The following is a 27,178-nucleotide window of genomic DNA, read 5'->3' as shown; positions in this document are numbered from 1 at the left end:
TTGTCCTATTTACGTTCCTTAGTGCCTGGCACAAGGGTTGGTGCTTTGCAGAACGCGACAATGTGTGAGGAATGAACGCCTGAGTGAATGCAGGGAGGACAGGCATCTGAGAAAGCTGGGTACGCGTTTAAACTGAGGCCCCCTGACAATGCGACCTTGTCAGGCCCAGCTGCTCCTCCTGACAGCGCATGCAACACATGTGCTCGGGCTGCTGGGGGTCGCCAGCGCCCCGGCTGGCAACACAGCTTCTGCTGCGACGGGCCGGGGTGGGCTGGGCGTCAGTGTATTTTAAGTCCAGGTGATCCTAACGTAGAGCCAGTGATCTCAGACAATTCACGGGAAAATTGGTTTAATAGAGACCAACATTTTTAAGATTGTTATCTTAATAAGTGATTAATCTTTAACCACTGGTTGTTCAACACTTTGACTCTTTGATCTGTTCATCTATTAACAGTTAACCACATTTCGCCTAAGTGATCTTTTACTCGGGAGGCCGGATAATGACGTCACATACTTTATGACGGTCTTCGGACTGCATCTGTCCCCTTCAACGCTCTGGGTCTGACCTCCTTCCTTCTCATCAGTGCTCAGAAATTTAGCAGCAGAAGGCAGCGCTGTGCTTTTTGAATGATTTACGGCTCTCGGATTTCAATTATCTCAGTTTATGCTTAAAAATAGGTATTCAATTTGGATGAGGTTTGATTTGGTTTTTATTCCCTCGAGCAAGTCTCGCACTGGGAAGTTGCTTCCACCTTGCAGCATCTGAGCGGCGGAGCACATGTGGCCCGACTCTGGGAAGACGCCTGAGACCCCGCGGCCCTCGAGTGGCCCTGTCCGCGGCCCTGCATGCGAACAGCACGGGAAACCCCGCGTGGGTCTGCGCGCCGCACCCTTCCGCAGACGTCATTTTAAACGCACTGATGTGCGAGCAAAGGCATTCACTAGTCAGTCAGTCTTAGTAAACGGGACTTTCTGGAAAGCGAATGATTCTGCCCTCCTTTTAAAGCACCTTAAAGACAAAATGTGAACAGTCAGGAGGCCACCAGTATCTGCTACTTCATTAGCAAGCCCTTTGATGCGATTCTATTAGCTATTTTAAAGCCATGGTCAGCTTTTTCATGCTGAATTCAACCATTTCTGCTGGTTTGTGCAGACAGAGTCTGTGGTGGATAAAGCGACGTTATTTACAAGTTTAAACCAAGGTCACTTCCCCTGTAAGCTAGCCACCACCTCAGCCACTGGACAAAGCTGTTATTTTCACACCTGTCTCTCTGTGCCGTTGACCCAGACACACGATACTGCCTTACTCACCCTGAATGGATAGGGCTGGAAGAAAGGGCCACGTTGTCCAAGTTCTCGGGGCCCCAGCTGAGGCGATACGAGTTCCTTTCTGCCTCCTTGGCGAGAGCCGACACCTACACACAAAGAACAGTGGGTGCAGTAGAAACACGCTCCTCGACGTCAGCTGGAGCGCAGCCAGCTCTAAAGAGCGGCGCCACAACAAGGCGACAGCGAGGCGGGGTTACCTGAGAAGCTTTCATTCAAACGCATAAGACAGAGGCACTTAAAATGCACCTTTTATAATACACTTCCATTTAAATTTCATCAGTGATCAAAGATCTCAGTTGCGAGACTGTTTCTGAAGAAGGCAGGTGTGCCGTAGCCCTGCGTCCGGCCAGCCAGCGCCGGTGCGGTCCCGGCTCACACAGTACGCCAAGGGCTCTGCGCCGTTCCTGGTGGACAGCAGTCCTGAGGACCGAGATGCAATTCCACCTGTGCCTGTCGCCTTGCACCTTAAGTGCACACTACTCACACTGTTTTCCTTTAATGGAGATTATATAAGGGATTTGATTTTCCTATATAATCTCCATGGAAGAATGAAGAACAGCTCAGGAAACAAGCAGCATATTATTTTAGAAAAACTCTGCTCATTAAAAAATCTAGTGAATGTTTTTTGCATCTTAGAAAAGCCCTCAGAACTCTTATCCTACCTCTCAACTATGCTAAGATGACTCCTCAGATTAAAAACCTTCTCAGGACGTTTCCAGCATCGGGTCATGTTCAAAAGCTCATGGGAAACTAGGAAGGTAAAGGCAGAAGTCACGTACCTGGTGACTGGGGATGAGGACCGTGTCGTCGATCATGGCGCTGTCCCTTAGGTAGGAGGCATGGCTCAGGGTGTGAGACCTGTCGGAACTGAAGGACCGGAGGCTGGTGGGGTGGCGGGCGGCCGTGGTCAGACACCGACGCCGGGGCGGGGCCGGGAGGCGGCGGGCGCGCGGGCGGGAGAGGAGAAAGCGCGCGGTTAGCGCCGTGCCGCATCGGGCGCCTGCGTCCACCCGGCCACCACACTGGCCCCTCGGACGGCCCCTCCCGCTCAACGGCAGGGCCCCTGGGAGCCCACAGTCGGAATCTGATACGCCTCATCTGATTCACTTTCCTCCCAGAAAGGTCCGAAGCCAGCGGCTGTCGCCTGCTAGCCGTCAGTATACGAGCTCCCCACGGGAGCAGTTCCAGGAGAGGCTGCTTGGGTCTGTGTTGGACGTTAACCTCCCCGCAACTAAGAAAGCTGTGGGGGAGGGGGCAGCCGGCCCTCAGGGACAGGCTGTAGGACAGGCTTCGTTCCGCTCGCCGCCCTCCTCCCGGGCGGTGGCTGGTGGCGCGTCGGGGACTCCCCTGCCAGGTGCACGGGGCTGAGACGCAGCCACACGCACGCTGCCTGCAGAAGCAGATCCTCGCCTGTCCCGTGTCTCCAGCGAGACTGCGTCGCAGGAGAGCCCTGCTCCCTTTGCGTGTCCTGCAAAGCATCAGCTGCTGGTTGCTGTGGCAACGGGACACGGCACACGAGAAACCATCTCCAAGCACCGACCAGCACACACACACATCTGCCAGCACGGAACAAACTGCCAGTGACACTCGCCCAGAGTGGGGTTTGGCTTCACAACGGGATTTAGGCCTCGATAAGTATTTTTGTGAAATCTGAATCTCAAAGTTCTAAATCAAATACTCAAATGTGATGGGTAAAAGTTGGCATTCTCAGACGCAAATTTATTTCTTCCTAATCGATCTGTACACTCAGATGACAGATCGATAGCTTAAATAAGCCATATGTTATGCATGATGGTCAAAGAATTAGAAGATGCACATTCAAAACATTAGCCCGAAGCCCCGCGGGAAAGCGGAGACACACGCGAGCCCTCGCGATATTCACAGAGCAAAGTCTCGTCCGCCGCCAGCGCGGAGGCACCGGCCGGTGAGGGCTGCAGAATCACAGGCTGAGCATCGGGCAGCACGTGACTGGCAGAAGCTGCTTTCATTCTGCAAATATTCTAATTCTGTAAACCACACACTGCCATCTTTTCAAGCTGTCGATGTCTCCAAGCTCAATCGCCTCTGAGGGAACTGTCACTGGGTAGATCATCCGTGGTAGGTTGGGGCCGTCTCCCTCCTAGCCTGCTGTGTTTTATGCCCCCAACCAGACCCTGAGTTAAAGGGACAGCCACATGAATCAAAGGATTCATGTGTTTACACCAGCACATATCCGTGTGTTTATAATAAAAGGAAATGCAAACGTAATTGGGAAATTCGCGTCACACGGCCCCGTGGAGGAGTCCGTGGGCCCTCGCCCCGCCGAGGCGGCAGCCTGAGGCCCGGGGGGACCGTGCACGGGGCCGTCAGTCCCAGCGGCCAGAGACAGCTCGCGTTGTTGCCGGTTTTCCAGGTGCGCAGCTGGATTTTAACGGCGCACTTCATAGAAGGGCTGCAGGCTACTGTAACTTTGGCCTGACCTTGAATTTGAGGATGGGAAAAGGATAAATTATTGGGGAAAGGTGTCTTTAATCTCAGTAAATTTTGTCTCAAGTAGTGAATGAAACAATTTTTCCTGCCTTAAACCACAAGAATAACTAAGATTCACTTTATGTGGTTTGTAGCCGGTAGCACTAAACCATCAGCCTTAAAATTCCACTCTCCTTTCCTTCGTTCTGGCCCTGGCCAAGGCAGAGGAGACAGTGGAGGGCCAGCCAAGGGCCCGGCGAGGGCCGACCTCTTGAAATGCCAGGGCTGTCTGCGTGCTCGGCTACCTCCCCCGACAAGTCCCACTGGGATCCAATTTATAGGATAATCACATAGTCGCCATCCATGGCTTTAGAATTCAAAGATCTAGATGTGGCTTCACATAAAGGTGCCAGGTTTACATAAATGAACAGTGCTAAAGGGGCAAGAGGCACTGCGGGGCCAGAGCCGCCTGCTCCTGACGGCGAGCGGAGACGCTGACGATGGCAGGCGTGACCCTTGAACGCAGCACGGGAACAGCAGAAACACGGGCTCAAAGGGGGACGGGGGTCTCACTGGGATGGGACCAAACAAACGGTGAATAAAGGCACTTCGGCTAAGAGCTGGTGAGGTGGCTGCCGCTGCAGCGAACTCCTGGACTTGGAAAAGAGGCGTTCAGGCGTCAAGTGCCACGCCCAGGGACACACCGTAACTGGGCGGGTGTCTGCCCTTTTAGGGAAGGGTGTTAAAAAGCCCATGTGGCTGGGAACGTAAAGCCACGTTCTGCAATCGACGTGTCAGCAATAAAGTAAATTTCTGATACCCGTCTAGCTGACTTCTGGGTCTATCTCCCAGCGGGTTTTGAACCAGGAGGGGCAGACGGGCGCTGGTGTTTTTTGTTGTTGTTTTTTTTTTTTTAATCTTTCTTCAAGGCCCACAGGAAAGAAATACAGAGAAAGAAAAGAAACAGACAAGGTGACTTACAATCGCAAAAAGGAGACTATGGCAGAGAAATACGCTAGGGTGTATAGACAGAGAGAGAGGCGAGTAAGTTGGAGCCATACGTCTAAATACCGCTAGGGTTTCGCTCCAGCTCTGGGCACCGCCTCCTACAGTGCCAGTCACCTGCAATGCTTACGGCTTCTCACATGTAAATCCAGTTCGGCTAAGACGTGCTGGAAGTTTTGAGATGGGCTGGAATTCATACTTTTTTCACTACGGTACACTGCTTTATAGACACGTATGAGGTTCCATCGCAGTCTATAATTTCACTGAAAAGTGTCATAATTACTACTCTAGTGGGCTGCAACGTTTATGAGACACTCAATAACGGAGTTCTCAAACCCATCGGAACAAATAAACATTGAAAGTTTCAACGTGTTTGCTCTGGTACACGGAGAAGCTCTATGGTTCACTGTTATTTGGTGTTTTCCACTGAATCTGGAAAGCGTTTTAAATGTGTAAGAAATAACCAAATGGACCCTGAATCCCACCGACCAGAAGCTGGCCGCGTCTTTCTCTAACACGCAGTGGGTCGCGCCTCTCTACTCTTCTGCACCCACGGGCACTTCAGCAGCGCTGCCATTTTTCTGTCACCGCCACCTACACCAGGCTGGTCAGGTGCCTTTCCGGAAGCCACAGTCACGTCTCGCCAACCACAGGGGCAGCTGTGGCAGGCAGAGTCGTACCTGGGCACGTCCGAGACTTCCGATCTGGTCATCGATTCACACCGCTAGCTGGAATAGTTATTCGGTTTACTACAGAAAAATCCTAATTTGAGAGTAAATCCATAATTCTAGAATATAAGCAGCCCCGCCAACACACACACACATGCAGCAAGCAGTGAGCAGGGGAAAGCGGCTGGACCAGGAAGGTCACGTTTTCATGCTGTGTAACACCTACCTGGGCACGGTGCTATTGAAAGCATACCAAATAAAGAAATAATGAAAAGGAACAATGGTTACTGAGAAAAGACAGCATACTGAATTACCTAAGCAAAACTAACAAAACAAAGGAAAACAAAAGCGGAAGAGGGAGCCTGCAAAGGAGTGCTGCCTGTGACCCCCCCTTGGGGACCGTGAGCACCCCGGGTACACAGATGCCCGCAGGGCCCGGACAGCAGACCGCCTCGCCTGTGCGGCCCACGCCCACGCCTGACTCCCAACGGGCTGCTGAGTGCTCAGTTCAAGTAGAATTATCGACCACCAACCCGTTTACAAAGTGTTACTCTACATTCTTTCTCAACCAAAGTACTTTCAAAGAAAGAAAAGGGATCAAGAACTTATTCTTAATAAAAAACGCCATGCTGGAAACAAAGGCTTCTTGGTGGGCAGTAATATAATTATTCAGATTAGGATGAGTTTGTACAAACCCCAAGACATTTCACTTTATCAAAATTTCCAGGCCTTTCAGAATCTGAGTGTAAGGTCCAAATCTGTCAGCGCATCGCAGTTCGATATCGAACACCGCCCCTGTCACCATCCCCGCGAGCGGCCCCTACTTCTGCACCTTGAGCCCAAGGGCCGTCCTCTATGCAAGTCGCTGAAGCCGAGGGATTGACTCCGTGTCCTCCTCCCGCCCCTGCCCCGCCCACGCGGCCCGCCAGGGTGTCTCGAGGCTCCCACGGCCTCCCCACCCTCCCTCACTGGCAAGCCCGCGCCCCGCTGTCCAGAAGCCCACGCCGCAGGGCTCAGGGGACTCGTGGCACTGCCGCTCGAGCCTCTCCCCCACCCCGCTGGGCCATGAAGTTAGCCACCATATGTGTCTTGGTCATGGTCGTATCTCCAGCACCTACCTCAAGGCCAGCCAAGAAGGCACTTACTGTGTGGACAGTGAATGTAAAAGGGAAAAAAAAAGGCAGGGGAGAGGGCGCTGGAGCAAGAGAAGCCCAAGAAAAGTTTGCTTTTGCTAACTATCCATTTGGAATTGACTGTTCCTTAGGGCATTCATTTCTTAGTCTCCAGGTATGCTGGGCGCAGCTCATAACAGAGCCCAGACGAAACCTCTACCCGCTGCAATCACTGCGTGGCAAAGACGTCACACCGTGGACAGCCACACGCGCCCCCGAAGTTGGCGGCTGTCCTTAGATGGTGCCATGGAATGTTCTTACTCAGTATGCCCCCCAAAATAACAAATGCCAGCTGTTCTCATTAGAAATAGCCACGAAATAGCGCCCATCTGATACTTCAGCATGTTCCATAGCTCTCTACAGATTCAACCTGAAACCCTGGGCTCCTTCGGCTGCAGCTCAGACTGCCTTTTGTATCTGGGCTCTCACGGGATCCTGCCTGATGCTCCTTCTGAATTTCTTTCTTTTTAATTCTTCTTTGCAACATGCTTTTATTCACAGAAATGATGGCACTACCATCAAAACCCGAAGCGACTGGGCGCGTCTGTACCTGCCACTTAGTTAGAAAGCCCCAGACGTAGAGAGGTCTTATTCATGGTGGCTCTGTGTCTTACCAGCTGTTTAATTTTTACTAAATTATTCAATCTCTCCGGGCCTCAGTTTCCCATTCTTTAAAATGGGCACTTACAGGCGCCAGAGAGTGCGGCAGGAGGGCCCGCCAACGGCTGAGAGCAGGCACCCCCTGAGGGCCAGCGACCGTGTCCGCTCTCGGCACGACCACGCGGCACACTCACTTCCAGCTGATAGCGGCGTAAGCCTCACGCGAGTACCTGTCAGAGCGTCCTCCCTCCAGACTGTACCGCAGGTAATTCACGCCGTCCAGGAACTGACTGCTGGGCAGAGAGTCGTCACCCAGCTCCTTCAGGTCCTCGGGCCTGAGGTACTCTCCCCCGTCCCCTGTCATCGTGTCGTCACCTGGAAACAACAGGAAACGGAGGGAGAATTACTTCCTGACTGCAACGCCAGCTACGCAGTGATCTCGACTGTTCAAACACCGGCCCCGCAGCGCTGACGTCCCCGAAACACGGCGCACTCAGGAGCACAGAGCGCATGCAGGGCGGGGCGTCAAAACGGAGAGAGACAGCGACTGACCCCCGTCCCTCTTCTTACCAAGAAGAAGTCACGGCCTGGGTTGTAAACCTCTATCCAGTTCTCTTTACTCGCTTCTCTAGCACGACGGCTGGGTTATGGCTTACGTGACCTAACTATACGAGTGTCCCCACACAAAGTGAGACACAACAGTGACAGCACCCAAAGGTGAGCAGCGGCGTCAGACACGGAATGTAGTAGTCGGTCAACTTCCAGAACCAACAAGGTCCGAGGAGGGACGGACAGTGCGGTGGGCCCAGCGGTGCCCCCCAGTCGCACTGGGAACCAGGGTCATGGCCGAGCTTGGAGGTGAGCACCGGGGCGAGACCGGGCTGGAGGGGACAGCTCTCTTCCCGGGAGCCTTCGCTGGTTACTCCCAGCACGGACCTCCGGCTGCCAGAGCTCAGAGAGTACATCCGAGCCACTAAGCTTGGGGTGACTTGGGGTGGAACCCAAGAAAGCTCCAGGGAAGCTGGAGGAGTTGGAGCTGGTCACTTGTCAGGGTGCAGTTTTGACGGGGGGACATGATGGGATTGCAGCTGAGAGGCTGGTGTGTAAGGGGTCACGGCCAGCAGTAAAAACATACGAATGACAAAGTAGCATGCATTACTTTTTCGAGAATGTTACGTGGAATAACGTGGCAATAGTATGTGTTCGCGCTGGCAAGCAATGGCAAAAATCCATGAAGGACGTCGGGGTCTGAGCACAGTGACAAGATCGAAAAGCTCAGACTTTTTTTATAGGCCTTTTAAGACTTATTTCTCCCACAATTTCCCTCTTCTTGGTTAATTTATAAATCTTTAGATAGGAGTCAAGTGAATTGTGGTCCCCCTGTCATTCGTTTCTGGGGAAAAAAATTCTAAGATCCATTTTAAAAATTGGCTTAAGAAAACACAGGCATTGTGTGCTTTGGATATTAGCCTAAATAATTTTCAGGAAAAAAACATGAGTTCTGTTAACATCGGGGAAGACCGAATCTACTCTTACGAAAAAGTGAAGGGAAAGGCCGGATGCAGTATCCGCCATAAAACCCCAAGGCCTGACCGACACCCCTCTCCCCCCACAGCGCTACTCCCCGATGCCCACCACCCCAAGAATCCAAGAGAGCTGAGTGCTGTTCTCTAGCGTCGAATCCCTCATGTCACCCAGACTGCCACCTGCAACCCTCACAGCCCATTGTCCAGTTCTCACCACGCTCAGCAGCCAAGACGGCTACAGAGAACAAAGACGACTCAAAATAAACTCCGATTTCTTGGTCTTTAAAATGACTCAGAACTCCCTGATAACATAAGGCCTGTCGTGTTTTCTGTCTCACTTCCCCCGTTTCCCGCTCTGATCAGCCCTTGGTGGGGAGCAGGTTCATCATGGTGAAGGAAGACAAGGACAGAGAAAGACGAGAGAACGCGGGCCGTCACGCTGGGGGACCGCAGGTGTGGAGAGGCCCCGGGTGGCAGTGTCACCCGTGGGGCCGGCGAGCACGCTACGCTGACTCGGCTCCCTCAGGTGTAGCAGACTCTCACGAGCAGACAGAGAGTTCATGAGACGGTGAGCCCTTTGCGTCCGCCCTCCTTAAGCCTTCACGGAAAAACGCCCGCCCAGGTCCTGTGCCTGTGAATGTGAGGGCCGGGTCTGGGAAACACCTGTGGCGGCCTGAGGTACGGGCCCTGCCGTCGTGATCCCGTCTGAGTCCCTAACGCCGGTGCCAGCAGCCGGATGCGAAGCCGACGCTGGAGGGAGCCGGGCAGGCACGCGTCTGGGCGCCCATCCTGCTGCCGCCCCACAGGCCGTGAAGGCGGCGGGCCCAGTGGCTGTGCGGACCCACAGTGTGACGGCGAGGTGGAAACGCCGGTGGGAACTAGAAGAATGTGAAAAATCGGCTCAGGAAGAAACCCAAGCTGCCCAAGCCGGTCCACAGCTGGGAAACTGCCAAGGTTTTTAATGCATCCAAAAATAAGACGACCCTCCCCCGCCGCCGTCTGGTGGGCGAGGGGCGTCCACAGCCCGGTAAATACTTTGAACGCATAAGCTATTGGAATCACTGAACAATTATTTTGGGAATAAAGAACAATTTTAAATTTAATAGTCACCACCTTTACTTATATGATTTATATATTTAGATTTCCATGTGATAGATTTGCTTAAGGTGGTAGCACATGTAGCACAGAACACTCTTGCTAGATAGACTATTTCATATCATCCATTTCCCTACATGCCCAAGTTCCCCCGAAAAGATTTAAAAGGTACTTTATACCCAGCTACCTTAAAAATTACCACATGACTACTAATTTAATATATTTTTAACCACATCTAAAACATATCTTCATCCAAGGATGATACAAACTACATTTGGTTTAAACAATGTAATCTAGCTGTTAACATGTTCATGCTAACTCGATGTCAGCTTATCAAAGAATTATTCATTCTCTAAATTCGTATTCTAAGAAAAAATATTAGTTTTAGAAAAAATACTTATATAATATTAATTAACATTAGATAATTTAAAATGCTAATATGTTTCAATAGTTGCAAAATCATTAACAGAATAAGTCATGGCTTTAAGCTCCCAAGTTAATAAATCCACACACTCAAATGCACTTATACACAACGGCACCCATATCACACATGTTATTTCAAGAGAAACAGGTTAGTATTAGGCACCCAGATCAAAATATTAAGTAAGTTGCTTCGAACCGGTTAAGAAAAATTAAAAGCAAACAAAAGCTTTCACTCCAACAATTTCCTCTAAAGGTACCTGAATCACTAAGTATTTCCCCATCAATAAAGTGGTCACCAGACTGTTTTAAAGCTGTTCAACATATAAATGAAAGTAAGAAAGACAATCCCACAAAACAAAATATGGTAGGCATACGTGAACGCGGAAAACTAGTTAGCAAGGATTAGGATGGAAAACAAAATTATTATAACAAATCCTTGGAATCACTGGCTTTGGTCATACCTTTTAATTAATTCACCGTGATACACTGACCCAACATCTGTTTGTTTCTGGCATTAGTTCCTATAAAAGCTGACTCAGCTCAGCACCTATTACCAGTAGGCGAACTAACAAATTGGCCCCCAACAAAGACATCACAATGTAAAGTTGCACCTTATGATTATACCATTTTTAAAAACCTAAAGAAATATCTTTTATATTGCTCCATGAAAGCAATTAGTATGGGGCCTAGTATCACCCCATAGGGCAATCATTTTTCACACAGGTACACACGACCAGCAGCTGTGCCATGGAAACTTGATGGCACGTGCTGCATTCGTCATCTTGCATCAGGTTTTTTCGCACAAGAAAAGTCAACTATTCCCGTTGAAGTGAGGGTGGGGAGCCCCAAACCCTGCTGGTGGGGCCTCGAGCACGAAGTCACTCCGCCCAGCAGTCGCTAGTGCTCCTTGCAGAGCAGGGGCTTCTCAGAACCTGACACCCGCCACCTTAGGTAACGTTTGTCAACTCTAAAAGGGGATATTTTCTGACTTAAAGAATCAGAGTCTTATGTTGAATTTCCGTGATTTACTCCTGTGCTATTTTAACCTTTCCTAAGGGTCTTTTCCTCTGGATTTAAAATAGAGTCTGCACGTCTGAACCAATCAGAAAGCAGAGATTTCTTGATATGCCTTTGATGGAGTATACTCAGAGATCTTTCACTTTAGGGCACTTTAACAAAATATATAATTTAACATAATTAAAGCACTGTCAACAGTAACTGTTATTAGTGGGTGGCTATTTTAACAGGTGGCCAAACTCAGTTCCTTTCCCCTTCTCAGACCTGGTATTTATTTAAGACATTAAAGCTCAGACCAGCTTAAAGAACTCTAATCAGACCATCCTTCCCCAATTGGCAAGGTCGACGTATTGGAACGAAGGTGAAGATGTGACTTTACAGGTAAGGTGCTTCACCCACACCCACTGCACCCGCTCAGCGCCTGAAGACAGGACACTCGCCCCTGTGTAGGAACAGAACAGAGGTGCAAGCCTGACTAAAACTCTCACCCTCTTCATCAGAAACGTCCAGAACCTCGGTCATCGTCTCAGGAACATTCAGCTTGTGTTTTTCAGTGATAGTCTGAAACAAATAAACAAAAAAAATCTTGAATTAAAAACAAATCTAACAAAAGATCGGAAGCAGCCCAGAGAAGCTCCAAGCCTCCCGTCTTCTCAGGCACCTTTTCTGGAAGCTTTTCTTATTCTCCCATGAAAACCCCTTGTTCATTCCAAAGACTCAGATGGTCCATTCCAGGGAAGGTGTAAGGAGAAAGCTCGTTGTTTTGAGTTCCCATCTGAGAAATCCGTTAGCGACAGCGTTAATGACTAGTCACGCGGAGAAGGTAGTTTAAGGTCTTTGGGCTTCCCAGAAAGAACTAGGGGCCGTCTCCGAAAGAGACGCACAGCCAACAAAGCCACTGGAAAAGCAGCCAGACACGTCTGCACAGAAAACGTGACGCGTCTCTTCTGGGGGCAGAGGGCCCGCAGGAAGGACGTCGCCCTCACAGTGTGTCGCTGGGCCACACTGCCGCCGACACGTCCAGGTGGCGCTCAGAGCCACAGGTGCTGGCATGCGTGGGGGGGAGGGCGGGGCTCCTGCTCTGACTGCATCATCGATTAGCTGTGAGGCCTCAGCGGCTCCCTTACTTTCTACACCTCAGTTTCCTCATCTGTAAAATGGAGACAATTCTATTCATGAAATTCTTATTAAGATTAAGTGAAATACTGTATGTGAGAGCTCTAAGAACAGTGCTTGGCACACATTAGTACTCTAACACGAACTATCATTATTATCATATTGCAATATTAAAGTAATCTTTAAAATGAAGGGCCTCTGGACGTTTTAGTCATTTGGAAACTCGGGAAACATTTCGAGCACCTCTACAGATAGGTGCCAGGGATGCCACAGTGATAAAAACAATGACGATCCCATCTCATGACTTTAAATACCAGTTAAAGACGGAGGTGTCTCAAGTTCATCTCTAGTTCGTGCACCAACAATGCATTAAGCGCATTGACTGGCAGTGTTACGGAAACTCTGAAGAGACTAATCTCTCAACATAAGAGTGAGATCTTCACCCAAAGCCACCGACACACAGGGGCCGGGCTGCCCGGTGTATGAGCCCTGCCCAGAAGCAGGGCAGACCTGCTCCGCGGCTGCAGCGGCCCCATCACAAGCCTTTCCTTGCAAAAGAAATACACCAGTGATAAAGTTATGCAAAACATCCACCTAGTGACTAAACAGATTTTCTTTTGGGTGATGTCACAGTTAAAGAAAAGGAAGGAACCAGAAAAGCGGGCCTCCTGTCGTCCAGAGGCAGCGCAGCTGGGGGCGAGGAGGTGCTCGCGCGCGCACACGCACCTGCCTGTCGGAGCAGCGCTTGGCTCAGCAGCGTGGAGAAAGACAGTTACAAGAAAAACAGCTCACAGAGAGTTCCAAGAGGACTTCCGTGCCCCCCCCCCAGACTAGGTGTGTGGGGACCCGACCGTCGTGGTACCTGGTGGGAGGGCAGCATTCAGTGAGTCCCACGGTCTCACAGATGTTAAAGGAAGTCTCACCGCCCTGGAAGCTGCAGGTGGGAGACGCGACGTCCTCCCCACTGACAACTCGTCAGCACAGAACGCGGCCCCGGGCTCCAGTGAACGCTGAAGTGGTGAGTTAGTGGACAGCGAAAAGGGCGCGAGCTCGCCACCCAGTGGCGGCCTGGCAGAAGAGCACACTCATGGCCCGAGCTGACGGCACGGAGACACGAAGGGCATCTGCGCTCGGCCAGTCGCCGAGGCTTCACCCACCCGTGGCGTGCGCGCTGTGCGGCGGTGCCAAACGCAGACACGGAGGCGCGGGCCCCTAACGTGAAGGCCGCCCCGGCACGAGGCACCGCACGGTAGGAAACGCCCGAAGCAGCCGTCTGGAGGGACCCAGACGTCAGTGCTGACGGCGCCCACGCTTGTCGTTCTCCTCCACAATTTAGTGAAGAAGCTATACTTTAAAGCTTTAAAAACTCTGAGGCGCACTGGCCAAAGGTTCCACGATGCCGCTTGAAAACCAGCAGTGCGACTCGCATCGAAACCTGCCCCGTCTCGCGGTGCATCGATAAAGCATCCTCCCGTCTGCCTGCATGCCGCGCAGACCAGCCGGGCCCCAGCCCCAGGGCTCGCCGGGGCCTCACCCGGAACTCGGGGCGTGCTCGTTCACGACCTCATGTCTCTAAAGAGCATCTAACGCTCCACTGTCTCCCCATATTCCCGCCTCACAAACAGAAATCAAAGAGCTGTTCCCACGGTTCACGGTTCTAGAAAAAGAAAGTGAAAGAAAGAGAACAGCACCCCACTGCCGGCAACGGACCCCATTACCACCTGCTTCCTGCCCCTCTCATTTCCTTGGCAAAGGCCACGGACCGTCACTGTTCTCCTAAGAATCAGCAGTTGTCTTCGAAACGCAAAAGCTAAAAATGTTAAATATGTGTGCTCTCTACACATGTGAAGTTAGGACATGTCATCAAATATACAATATTATCAACAATCAGGATACATAGAATTATGCTGAACCACATGAAATGACTATTTTCACCTTCAAAAACAGGAGTTTTATATAGCTGAACCTAATGTTTCAAATGGGCCAAACTGATTTTATCTGTTCAAAAACAAACAAAAAAATATACTCTGTCGAGACAGAGATTGTGTACTTCGTGCGTTCAATTTCCTTTTTGAATAAAAGAGTAATCAAAAATAGAAAGTAAGTAAGGATGAACTGTTCTCACGGAGAAAGCCTCCGACCGGCCGCGACCGTGGCAGGGGTGGGGTCTGTGTGGGGCTGAGGTAAGACGTTTGCTGTGCAGTGTCCTACTTACTGCTCTGCCAGCAGGAGGTGTCACAGCCAAGCACAGCGAATGTGCAGGGGAGCGCAAAACAAGAGGCTCGCCACAGCCAAAGGAACTCAACCTTATAAAACCACATTCAGGCGTTTCATATGGCCTTAGTGTGGCTGAAGGAAGCTAAAACCCCTGGCTGTGGTAAATGCACTCACATCTGTGCACTTCAATGCACGTTCGACAACACGTTCACCAAAAGAAGTTCAAAACTATAAGTGCAAAACACTTCGTAAGTGGAAAAGTACGTGGCTGGAAAACCAAAACACGGGGCCGAAGCCGACGGCCGTCACTCACCGTGGTGGTGGTGGTGACCTCCTCGGTCACGACCTTCAGGGTGTCGACCACGGAGATGTAGCCCAGACGCTTGGCGATGGCCAGGGCGGTGTTGCCGTTCTGCGGAGGGCGAGAGAGCAGCAAGGACTGCGTGTGAGCCAGGGAGCTCGGCGCGCGGGAGCCAGCACTTCCTTCCGAAACGAGGCTGGCCCAGGAAAATCAGTACAGCCTAGCGGCCTGTGCAGCTTCTCTAGCCTGGAGCCCGGGTCGCCATGGTAACACAACAAGCTGTGTCTGCCTGCTCTCTCTAATGAGAAGCACTTGTGGCTTTAACCCCTCATAGTCAACGTCCTCAGGAAAGGGCTGCTCCACAACTCCTGTCCCAGGCGGGGCGGCCGCGGTGGCTCCTCGCTGCAGGTGGGCAGAAGCTCGCGAAGGGCGAAACGACACAGGGAGCAGCCCGGCTCCAGCCAGGCCCCTGGGCCCAGTGGGCTGAACTCTCGCTGCCTAGTGTACATTTCAGTGCTGCTCGGTCCAAGAGCTCAGAGCTGCAGCCTCAGAGATGAGGTGGGCTCAGCCTGCGTCCAGCCCCTGCCCGAGGGAGGGAGGGCAGGCCCTGGGCCAAGGGCCACAGCTGGCTTTGCTGAGTAGGCCTTGTTTCAGGAGGGGGACTGGAAGTCAAGATGCCTGAAAGGGCCGGAAGCATCACTGGGGGCAAAAAATGACAGCACTGAAGCTGTCCTGCTCGGCACGTCCCAGGAGGCCGGTTCTCTGGGAAGGACAGTGGCGCTGGGGACACGGAGGCAGCGGGAGGAGTGGGAGGCCGGGCAGCGACGCGGGGAACCGAGCTGGGGCGCCCCCTTACCGCGGTGGTGGCTTCGGGCCGGGCCCCGTGCTGCAGCAGCACGTTGATGACGTGGGTGTGGCCCTGCTGCGCAGCCTGGTGCAGAGGTGTGTAGCCGTTCTGGGAAGGAAAGGAGAGAAAGCGGTCAGCCTCCCCCGGAGTCTCCGAGCCCTGGGCTGCCCCCAGGCAGCAAACGCCCCGCCCACCTCATGGTCTGCGCACACGGAGCAGCTCGGGACCAGTGCGCCCGAGGGCCTGTCCCCGTGTCCCCAGCCCTCGGCGTGGGAGGCAGGCGGCAGTGAGGAAGCGTCGGGGCAGCGGTCTCTTCCCCAGGAGAAAGGAAGGGAGAAACGTCTCTGACACCTGGAGCACCGGTCGCTGCCGGGCCTTTCCTGACAGCTGACCCTGCCGCTCTGTGAAGCCTGGCTATGTGTCACGGGCCTTCCTGGGGGATAGCTGGCAAGGAGGAGCACTCGTGGAGCATGGGTGGCCCGCGGGGGGCCCCTCGCAGTGCAGGGCGCCCCTCAGTTCAGAGTCTTCGCCCTCTGGCCCAGGGGACGGCGCTGTACCCGGCGCCTGTGAGGACGTGCACTCAGGGCGTGGGGCTGGCCGGCCAGGAGCTTGCGGGCAGAAGGTCCAGCACGGCCGGGGCTCACATGGCGACCACCCTGGGCCCCTGCAGGCACCACACACGCCACGAACCGCTGCCCCTCAGTACTGGTTTTGTGCCACATACTGGACCTGCCAGCTACGGCCCCTTTGCGTCTTTACGGTCGTGAAAACGAGGGCGCTGGCAGACAGCAGGTGTCCCGCAAATGACGAGTGACTGGACGGCGACCGGCTGAGTGCGAGCCTCCCCGCTCCGGGGACGGCGACGCAGACCGGCTGGCGTCGGCAGCGTCATCACCCCCGCCTCACCCGAGAACGACACGTTTCTATTTCAGACCGAGCTTCCCCGGCTCTGAGTTCTGAGCGGGCTTCCCACCGTGACCGGGGACGAGCGTGAGCCCTTTTCATCTCGTGGCACTGCCGCCTCGTGACCGGCATGTGCACTCGCTCCTCGTCTCGGGAGGCGTCTTCTGTAGGCACAGGACGCCATGTGTCCGTCCGTGCCGTCACAGCTACCTTCCCGGCCACGGGGAAGAGCCCACACGTGCGACACTCAGGCCGCCGGCATGAGCAGCAGCAGCTCGGCCACGTCTGGCAGCGTGGGCAGTGCACACCGCAGTGCGTGGGCATCTGCGGAGCGTACCGGAAGCGAGAGGCCTCTCCCAGGTGCTCTCGTTTCCGCCGTGCTCACGGGCACCCGCCACCAAGTGTCGCTCGGCTCCTCAGCACCGGCCCCGCGGCCTGGCTCGGCAGCACCCACGAGCCACACAGGGGCTGAACAGGAGTAGGGGCGCCACTGCTGAACCAGCAATGCCCGGGGAGCATTCCTGCCGAGTCCTCGAGGGACACCGTGGCCAGGAAAAGTCCCCCGCGTGTGTCTCCCAGGGCTGCGTGCAGCAGCTCCCAGGCTTCTGAGCAAGCGTTTGGTCAGGCCGTAGCCCACCACCTCTGGCCCACCCTGCTAGGAGCCTCAGACAAGTTCTCTAAACTTCTGGGCCCCTCAGTTTCCTCGTTTATAAAATGGAAATAGCCAAGGTTTCAAGTTTGAGAAAGGATCAAATATGTCGCCTGCTCCGAACTTAGACCCAGGAAAGTTCGATCCAAAGATGCTAGAAAAATACTTTTCTTTCTTATTGAAGAGCTCTATGACCTTTACAGCAAATTTTACAATGAGAACGTCCCCTTCATGCTGAAGCTCTGAAATCTCTTTGCAAATTATCATGTAATTAATCAAATGTTTGCCTCAAGCCAACGTTACAGGGTTTCATCCGAATTTCAAGCAACTAATAGTTCCATAAAACAAGTTCAGTTTTCCAAATTTTTATGCCAGTCATGAATGTTTGAACAGTAAAGGCAACACTTATGTTTACATTGTCATAGCAACAGAACTACTTTAGTAACTATGGTTACACATGAGATGTGAGGAAAAAACTCAATTCCTTCTACAAAAATGTCATTCTATGTGAAAAAACTCTGACGTGTTTATTCAAAGAACAACCTTTGAGTTATGTATCTAACCACTGAAGATACATGAAAAGATATATTTATTTCCAAAAGCAAGTAAAACCTACAGTTTATGTTTGAAGAACCAAAAAAATTAAAATGAGATTTTTCTCTCAACCAATTGTCCATTTGCACACAGATCAAACCCCAGGTTTGCAGATGATGTTAGACAGGATGTCTGTCTTCCAACATTGTAACTGCTCAACTATCAACACTCAACGACGACAAAAACAACATGGGAAATGTCGTGTTCAAGTTCTTTCTGCCCAAGTCTCACTGCCTTGCTGCATTCTGCCTCCCAGGAGCATACCTGCCTTCCAACGAGAATGTCTGTCCTCGTGCAGGCATGTGAGCCAACTCAGCAAAAACACCCGAGAATCCAGACGCGAGCCTTAAATTAGCCTCAAAGTCCAATGTCACAAGAGCTCGAGAACCTCCGGTGACTAGCAGCAGCCTCTCTCGCCTGAGTCAGATCAGAAATTCTGAATCTTGCATGTTAATGTCATTACTTATCATTTAAAACTAACTTTACCCTATATTTGCTTATGTTTATGTACAGACATGATGTGGTTTCTGCTCCTAAGATGATACAGAGACCAAGTTCCAAAACTTCTGTTTCTCATTAGCAGCATCTGGAAGGGCGGCTGGGAAGCCCTCGGCGCGCTCACGCTGACTCACTCGCGCCCACCCCACAGCTGTGACTGGGGGCTGCTGACTGTGACTAGAAAGGGCACTCGATCACGCCTCTCTCCGGCTGCATGCTGTCCTCTGCATTTCTCCTCATCCTGGGACACTCTGCATGCATGGAGGCGCAGCGTTACGTCCAAACCTTTGCTGAACAAGGCCCTCCTGATGCCACTGGGAAAACAGGTGGGATCCAGTCAGCTCCGCATTTTCCCTGAGAACTTCCAACCCAGGCCGCACACACTAAAATATCCCACACGTGATGGTCCAAATGTGACCGAGTGGGCGGGAAGGGTGGGAACAGAAGTGGATGCGGCCACTGTGGCGAACAGTCAGGAGGAGCCTCGGGAAATGAAAAATAGAACCACCACGTGATTCAGCAATCCCACTCCTGGGTATTAAGCCAAAGAAAACGAAAACACTCGCTCAAAAAGGAATCTGCACGCCTGTGTTCACGACGGTCGAAACGTGGCAAGCACCTGAGTCCATGAAGAGGGTGCCGATAAAGACGCCGTGATAAATACACACGTGAGGATGAACAGCTAGTTGCCAAAGGTGGGGGGTTGGGGTGGGAGAAATGGGCAAAGGGCGTCAAAAAGTAAAAAAATATATATTTTTAACAACAACAAAAAAATGAATTTAAAGGCTATGTGACACTGTGGGTTCGGTTTACAACAGTCTCCTGCTGTTTGGCGCACGGGCCCCCGAGGGGTGACTGGGGGAAACTAGAACAAGCGTCACCTCTTACCACACGTCACCAAAACAGAAGGATTCAAAGTATTACTACTAACACAAAATGTTTTATGAGTGAGTTTTTAAAACAGCACTATTGTTATTCACAGGACGCTGCCACCATAAAATGTTCAAGCCGCTGGAGAAAGCGTGACAGGGTGTCGTGGGAGGCTGGGGGAGATTCAAATGGCCAAAGGGGACAGCGTGCAGGCGAGGGGGGCTGCGCGCCCGGTTGGAGGGGGCCGCGGGGGAGCGTGCGGCAGCGAGGGACGGCCGCGTGGGGGTCCCGGTGCCGCCTGGGAGTCCCACCAGGTCAGGTCACATTACAGAGGCTGGAAAGAATGCGAAAGGGTGACCGGTCAGGAAGCGGCCAGCTGTGACAGCGTGGGATAACCATCCGGCAGGGAGGGCAGTGACGACGGAGGGGGCGCCAGACCCCGTGGGCTCGGAGCGCTGCTGCAGAGCGCTCGGGCTCCGGCCCGGCTCTGGTCCTGGGTCTGCCGGTGTGTGCCCCGGGGCCTTCGGCAAGTCACTTAAACTAAGGGCGTGACACAGAGAGTGACAGCATCTGACTGAGAGATCGTTTAGGGACAATTTGATTTAAAATGTGTAACCCACTTACGACCCACAGCAGGCATTTAATAAAATGCAAGTTCTTGCGAAAACAAGGCCCGCGGCCTGGGCTCCTGTCTGCCTCTCCTCTGGGGAGGGGCCAAGGCCATGGCGCTGAAACGGTCTGGCACCTACCGTGTCCCGCAGTAAAGGGGCGACTCGCCGTCAGCTACCGTAACCTTGGAATAGAAATTCTGACGCTAACTAACCTGCACGGCGGCCAGAGGTTATTAGAAAGAAAAGTCTCAAACAATAGCATGAAACTGCATCGCGAATTCCAAATCGCGTCGGAAAACACACTGGTACAGGGCACGCCACTGGGGGGCCCGTGGCGAGCCCCCCTCCGGACAGAAGAGAGAGGAGACGCGCCCTCACCTTGGTCTTCGCGTTGACATCCGCTCCCTGCTTCAGGAGAAAGTTCACCATTTTCACATTTCCATAGTGACAGGCCACAATTAAAGGCGTGTAACCCAGCTGCAAATGACAACAGACGTGGTTAAATCTTAGGGGAGAGGGGTTCCGACAGAATGGATGGGGAGAAAGTCCCCCTGGGAGTACGATGTCTCTGAGCAGATGATGTTTGCCACCTGTGGACACACACGTGGGAGGGAGCGGACCCCGGAACACAAGGCACTTCATGCCAGCGAGGAGATCTGACACATGTGTGACAGTCTGGCAAAACGCTCACAGAACGACGCAGATCAGAGGGTCTGTGAACAGGGGTGGGGGTGGGGGTGTCCAGCAGGATCGGAGGACGTGGCATGAACGCAGTAGCATGGGCTGAGGAGCCCAAGCCAGAGAAGGACAAGCCTTTCCTGCCAAGGGCATGGGGTGACCAAGTCCGGCAAGAGCACAGCAGGCCCTCCTCGCAGGGCGAGAGGGGAGGGAGGGCAGCTCCGGCCTGCACGGCGGGGTCTTCTGGTCAGGGTGGCATCTGGCTGGACTCGGTTCCAGCAAAAAGGGGGCCTCAATACAGATCTGTGGGCAGGACGCTCATAAGCAACTCAGAATGCCTTCTGAGGAGCGGGGCGTGGACTCAGGTGGCTTGATGGGGCTACTGGGACCTTCCAGGTCGGGAAGCACCCTGACAATGACAGTGGTGAGCGGTACCTTCGTGTGGGCGTCCTCGTCGGCCCCGTGCTTGGTGAGAATGTCAGCAACATTCACTTTATCTTCCTGGGCTGCAAGGTGTAAGGCTGTGAGTCCACTCTACAGAGAGAAGGGGAGCAGAGGGCACACTGAAGAAAACACACTGCATCACCTCTAACACCTATAGGTGCATGGTAGGTAGGTACGTAGACAGGCAGGTAGGCAGGTGACTGGTAAGTAGCCAGGGAGGTGGCTGGTTGGTAGGCAGGCAGGCAGGTAGACAGGCAGGTAGGTAGGTAGAGAGGGGCCAAAGCGGAGTACCTTGGTCGACGCATAGATGTTGGCACCCTTTTCCAGGAGCAAGGTGACCATGTCCGAGTGCCCCTCCTGGGACGCCAGGTGGAGCGGGGTCACGCCCTGCTTCGTCACAGTGTCCGTCTCTGCCCCGTAGCCCAGCAGCGTGGAAGCTATCTGCATCTGATTCTTCTTGGCAGCAATGTGCAAAGGCGTGTAGCCATTCTAAAAAGTACACAGAACGAAACCAACACACGTTGTGAGCCCAGCAAGTGCCCTAACGCACCTCTCTGAAAGAAATAAGCATGTCTCATCCACAGAAAAGTTAAAAGGGAGCCGATGGTAAATCCAAATTCTTCCCATCACAAGTTTCCATGCAACGACACCCAAACCTTTGTAACCCGTCGCCAGGCACTCCATTTCTCCTGTGAGATGCGTATGGACATAAAGTCCCCACGGCCTGCGATCTCCAGGCTCCTCTGCTCTGGGGCCCTCCCTGAACACCTGCGGCCTTCTCTTTCCCAGGCTAACCTTCCCACCCCTCGCCTCCTCCTGACGGGCCCCCATTCCCAGACTCCCTGCACTGAGGGGACTGCTCTGCACTGACGCTAGTTTGCCAACACTGCTCCTAAACTGCGCGACCCAGAACTGGACGCGGTGCTTCAGACGCGGTGCTGAGAGAGAACAGACACAGTTAGCCCCGTGCCCTCGGTGTGACGCTCCGCTCTTCGCCGTCCGGTACCCAAAGCCTCTCCAGGACGAGCTGGAGCTTGCCATGCAGCGTGTTTCAAACCCACTCCCACGTGCCGTGGGGTCTCGGATCGTCCCGCAGTCCTCACCTTGGCGGTGGCGTGAGGGGACGCGCCCTTCTCCAGCAGCAGCAGCGCCACCTTCTGGTTGTCATAGTGAGCGGCAACATGGAGCGGGGTCAGGCCGTTCTGTGAAGGGTGTTCAGGTTCCAGCATTAAGAGAGCATTAGTGGCCCTCAAGCGACCAGAATGCACAGCAACGGACACCAATTTTAAGTCCAAGTTAACTAGTTAATATAGTCAATAGGAACAAACGGATCAAAGCAAACGAATACCTAATGATCACATATGAGAAACTACACTAAACCTATAAGAAACCGGTCGAGGCCACAATGCGCGTGGCCGCAAACAAAGGTCTAAAATGCTCTGCGAGAATTACATTAACTTCGCAGGGGCCTCTCCTAACAGAAGAGCGTTCTGGGCCTGCTGTGACAAGAGCACAGGTCGGAGGCACGGAGCCAGGGCGCATGGGGACAGGTCACAGGCGGACACCTCCCTCGCTCCTGCCACCGCTTCCCACACGGCTGGGCCATGCGCAACACTCAGCCCTGAGCGGCGGTACCTTTCCCGCAGAGTCCGCGGCAGCGCGTCGTTGCAAGAGAAGTTTTGCCACATCCAGGCTTCCATACTTGGCTGCCACATGTAGGGGAGTAAAACCCTTCTGAAATATGAAGGAAAAGAAAATGTAGTGCTTGTTTTTGTGATTACTGACAAAATTGTTTTTATTTGGTAACAGCTATTTGAGGAAAATACTGGAAGCGTTAAATCTATTAGCCATAAACAAGGACGAAGATAAAGAATGAAATTCAACATCAAGACTTGGGCTTGATAAACTGAATGAAAGAGATTAGATTTTAAGAGCTTGGAGACCAAAACGTGACTTTGTCAGTGGGGGTTCATAAAAGCTGCTAGTGTCAGTAAAATGGCTCCAATTTGTGTGTAGAAAAAACAACCTTTTTCTCATCTCTAAAACTAGTAGGATTGAGATAACAGCCGCCTTCTCCCCAACCCTTCTCTTCTTCTCTATCCTTCGTATAAGCTCTGAACTCCAACTTTCTTCATTAAATCTTAGGATATTTCAGTGGCCATGGTAAAAAATTACCATGTATAAAAATATGTATATATACATATTTTTTTTAATGGTTCAGTTGATTTGTATTTTCTGCAGAAATAACCAGATAAATAGTCAACAGAACGGAACATGCTCACCGTAGAAAAGCACCTCCCGGCCCGCTGCGAGCCCCCCTCCCACCCCCCCTACCCCCCCCCCCGCCCGCACAAGGGCCAGGCCAGTAAAAGCCCAGTACTCTCGTCGAAGGCCCCGGGTTGGGCATGAGGTTGAGCCGACCTCCACGGCGTGTGAAAGGCTGCTCTCCCACGCGCCCTGCGTGGAGATTCAGCATCTCGTGCGCTACCTCATGCCAGGCTCTGTAATTCGCTCTGGGCCACACGTACAGCCACTTCCCTGGACTCGAGTCTCAACGACAGCCTGGACCTCTACCTTGACCTCAGCACTTCCCCTTGGCCAGACCATCTAACCACAGGGTGTCTTGGCAGGACCGTGGGGGTTGGGCAAGGGGGAGAAAATCCCCAGGAGGAGTGTGAAGTGTGTGTGTGCACGTGTGCACATGCGCGTGTGCCTTGTGCTGGGACAACACCATCCTTTCACACACATTTTCAACTAGGATGCCATTTTCCTTTTTGCTTCTTTTTGAACATTTGGTGCTAATGACTCCTTGGCGGAGCGTGAATCCTGCTTGTTCCAAGTGTGGGATAAACAATATTTCCTTGTTCTTGCACAAGTTGGTTTAAACAGCGGTTGCTGTTAACGCTCTCCTTCCTCCATTCAAAGCACCTAAAAGACTGGGCGATGCTCAGGATGGAGTTGAGACAAGCCGTGCGGTGAGGAAGAGAAAACAAATGCCTTACCCTCAGACCTGTGGGACAGTGACCCGGCCCCTTCGTCAATTTGGAAACTACCTTTAGACGAAATCACAGGATCTTCCCTGCAGAGCCACGAAACAGAGGCTGGAAAGCGCCTGCTGAGTCACAGTCTCCCTTCCTCCCCTGCGTAACCTCATCAGGATGTCACTGACCCTCTGGCGCTTCTAAACACGTCGACGGCCTTTGTCAGCTCCACTGCCCAATGCTCCGTTTGATACTTTCTCCCACTCAACGGCCCTCCGTCACTATTGCTTTAGATAGTTTTAACCCTAAAAATCTGCAGAAGATGAGGGACTGAGTTTCACTTTCTATTTCTGTGTTTTACATATCTGATTTTCATTTATCACCGTCATCTAATGAGACGGCCACCCTAACGTGGGTTATTATTACTATTATTATTATATGTTTGTTGTTTAGTTTCTGATTTTTTAAAAATGATTTTAAAGTACTTTCAACTCTTCAGATTTCAGCATTTGAATGATTACCAGTTTCTCACATAGGAGCGAGCATGCTTTATGGCCACAGGCAATCAGACGAGCTGTCGCGGCCGGGGGCTGCACACACTGTAAAATGGGGGCAGTCTTCCCTGCACACAGCCTCTGCCCCAGACAGCGGATGCCTGCTTACTATGAGCAAATCGAAAACGTCTTTTCAATACTCGGACTCACTTGCATTTTGCGTGCGAGTGATTCACCTGCTGCGGGCTTCGCCTCGCCTCAGTTCCCTGCTCCTGTGTACTAGTCCAGTCTCTTCTGCTCTAATTAGCTGAGTATGTTCAAGTTTTCTTCAAAGTCACATCCAAATAAGGAATTGCAAATCGAATGTAATAAGCGAAGAAAAAAACTACTCTGCCACAGCTTGAAAATTTGACTGTAATTAAACGAAGGCTGGTGTTGTCGTCTGTGTTAGATGACAGTGATGACTAATACAGTGTGACTCCCCAGCCCAGCTCTGTTGAAACACTATAAAATTCCAGGCAAGAGGGTAGCTGGTAAAGGTCAGAGTGCAGAAAGGGGGTGACGGCTGATGACAGCCGATGACAGCTGACGCCAGCGCTGGGAAAACGCGAGACGAGGTGAGTGAGTCTCTAGGCAGGACGAAGGCTCTTCACACACGGCACTGCCGACCTGAGGAGGTTTTCTCTCCCCCAGGCGTAGGCTAGTTCAGTGTGTTTGGAAATCCTGCTTTTTCCCTCCCGGGACTACACCAGGCTCGCAATGGAGCGGGCAGGGAAGGCAGCCCTTGCTGTGCGGAGACCGTCTCCGCCAGAGCACTGGTTGGCCGCGCTAGGATCGACGCTGGCGTTAATCGGGAGAACGAATACAGCACCCCTACTGGAGATAAGACGTGGGGTCACACGGTCCTCTTTAATCAGAGGACGAGTCTAAAAGACTCCGAGAGAAAGAAGCCAGAGGCCTGAGCTGGACCTGTGCCCTGCAGCCTCCGCAGCGGAGCGGGGGGCAGGGGCCTCGACTCGGGCCTCCCCTCTGCCCAATGTCACGAGGCCACCCCTCACCTTGGTAGCTAGGGAGTGGGCAGCCCCCGCTTCTAGGAGGACTGACGCCACGTCCACCTGGCCTTCCCTGGCGGAGATGTGCAGGGGCGTGTACCCATTCGTGGTGGCCGCGTCGGGATGAGCCATGTGTTGCAGAAGCAGCTGGACGATCTCCGTCTTGCCCAGGCGGGAGGCGATGTGCAGAGGCGTCTGTTCCTCCTGCAACGCAAGGCGAGTCGCACGTCAGCGCCGGGACAGAGCACACGCCCCCGGCAGCGGCCACCCGGGTTTTGTGGCGTCTGCCTGGAATGTCTAGGACTCCCACGCGAAGGACCCTGCCGCTGCTCTGGCCACGGCTCATTTTCTGTTTTGCAATCGGGGTGACCTCTTTGGCCACAACATCCTCCTCAGACTTTCTAAAGGTACATACTTAAGAACTTGGTTGCTGTTTTCTAAGCACATCAAAATGTTTCCCAACTCGTTACAGATTCGCCCCCCGTTTATGTTTAAACATAAACTAACCCATGCTTCTCCATGAGACAGAAATCTAGTCCCGAGGTCCCAAGACCTACATTCTCTTCCAAAAGCCTTCACCGAGAGACAGTACTTATTCTGGGAACTGAATCAAGAGGAAAAGAATGCCGGACGCTGGGGAAACTTTGTTCTTGTTCCACTCAGCGAGCCGAGGGGACAAAAGCTAGTGTTTTTTCAGGGAGAGGCTGCGGATAAAGATGCCATTGTAATGTGATTTCGATCAATGTTCCCGGAAACGCTGCAGATGGGCCTGGGACTCGCATCCAGGACTTCAAAGATGAAACGGAACCATGGCAAAAAGGAAACGGGGTTAACTATTAGCCGAGTGCTTTCAGTTAAAGACGCGGAGAGGATGTAGCCGGCTTAAGGGATGGTGAGGACATGTTTGAGGAGGCTCAAGAAATCACTGAACTCTCATGAGCAGTCGGGAAAACTACTTCAGTGTTAAGAGAACCAGACCAAACCGGTCTCTCGTTAAAAAAAAAAAAAAAAAAAAAAAAAAAACTGTGAACCTCGGTGATGAAAAGAGGGCTCTGTTCACACTCGGCCCAAGGGCACAGCCGTTAACAGCAGGAGAAGCCGGCACACCCAGGGGTCAGGCCACTCGGGGAAGATGCCACAGGGCAGGCCTCAGCGGCCCAGGTGCACACAGCACTGCAACGTTGTAAGAAAAACAGTAGGAGGAAGCGATGGAACGCACTGTGCGAATTGCAGGGTGGTGAGAAGTAAAAATAAATAACAACAATGCGATTGTTTTAGTAACAGAATTGGAATTTATGGAAATTTGCCACACATGAGCTTCCTCGTGTATGACACACACTTGCTCCTCCCCTGCTAGCGGACACCGACGGCAGGCACAGCGTGCGTTGTCAGACCCTTCGCCAAACGAGAGAGGTTAGGAGGGGCTCGATGAGCTCCCCGGAGGGTCCAAGGTCGCTCGGCCACTAGAAGAGGACTGGAATTCAGGCCATGGACTCTCAAGACATGACTGTGCCCGTGCGACAAGGCGGCCGCTAAGACGACGAACAGGACAAGGCGACATGCAACAGGCATGGAGACTGACAATGCTAGAGGTGACACATACGACGTCCTCTGAAGTTCAGAGGAGGGAGCAGAGAACC

General features: G+C 52.5%; 1 protein-coding gene across 26 annotated transcripts in view; it reads right to left on the bottom strand.

Annotated features, from left to right (window-relative positions):
- Nucleotides 1-27,178, bottom strand: part of ANK2 (ankyrin 2) — a 167,208-nt gene that overhangs the window by 49,064 nt on the left and 90,966 nt on the right. For 15 of the 26 annotated variants that reach the window (XM_036233405.1, XM_036233419.1, XM_036233396.1 and 12 more), the window contains 12 exons: nucleotides 25,545-25,742; nucleotides 22,647-22,745; nucleotides 22,115-22,213; nucleotides 21,303-21,500; nucleotides 21,003-21,101; nucleotides 20,268-20,366; nucleotides 15,774-15,872; nucleotides 14,930-15,028; nucleotides 11,772-11,844; nucleotides 7,453-7,597; nucleotides 2,109-2,211; nucleotides 1,312-1,415 (listed from right to left, as the gene is read on the bottom strand). In XM_036233405.1, the coding sequence (XP_036089298.1) occupies nucleotides 1,312-1,415; nucleotides 2,109-2,211; nucleotides 7,453-7,597; nucleotides 11,772-11,844; nucleotides 14,930-15,028; nucleotides 15,774-15,872; nucleotides 20,268-20,366; nucleotides 21,003-21,101; nucleotides 21,303-21,500; nucleotides 22,115-22,213; nucleotides 22,647-22,745; nucleotides 25,545-25,742 (1,415 nt within the window). Of the gene's footprint in view, nucleotides 1-1,311; nucleotides 1,416-2,108; nucleotides 2,212-5,676; nucleotides 5,689-7,452; nucleotides 7,598-10,523; nucleotides 10,578-11,771; nucleotides 11,845-14,929; nucleotides 15,029-15,773; nucleotides 15,873-20,267; nucleotides 20,367-21,002; nucleotides 21,102-21,302; nucleotides 21,501-22,114; nucleotides 22,214-22,646; nucleotides 22,746-25,544; nucleotides 25,743-27,178 lie in introns of all 26 variants that reach the window. The other 11 variants (XM_036233408.1, XM_036233417.1, XM_036233401.1 and 8 more) reach the window with 4 other exon arrangements.

Source organism: Rousettus aegyptiacus, unplaced genomic scaffold (assembly GCF_014176215.1).
Source record: "Rousettus aegyptiacus isolate mRouAeg1 unplaced genomic scaffold, mRouAeg1.p scaffold_m13_p_16, whole genome shotgun sequence".
Lineage (NCBI taxonomy): Eukaryota > Metazoa > Chordata > Mammalia > Chiroptera > Pteropodidae > Rousettus > Rousettus aegyptiacus.
The sequence above is the reverse complement of the archived record's forward strand: the minus strand, read 5'-3'. Positions and strand labels throughout refer to the sequence as shown.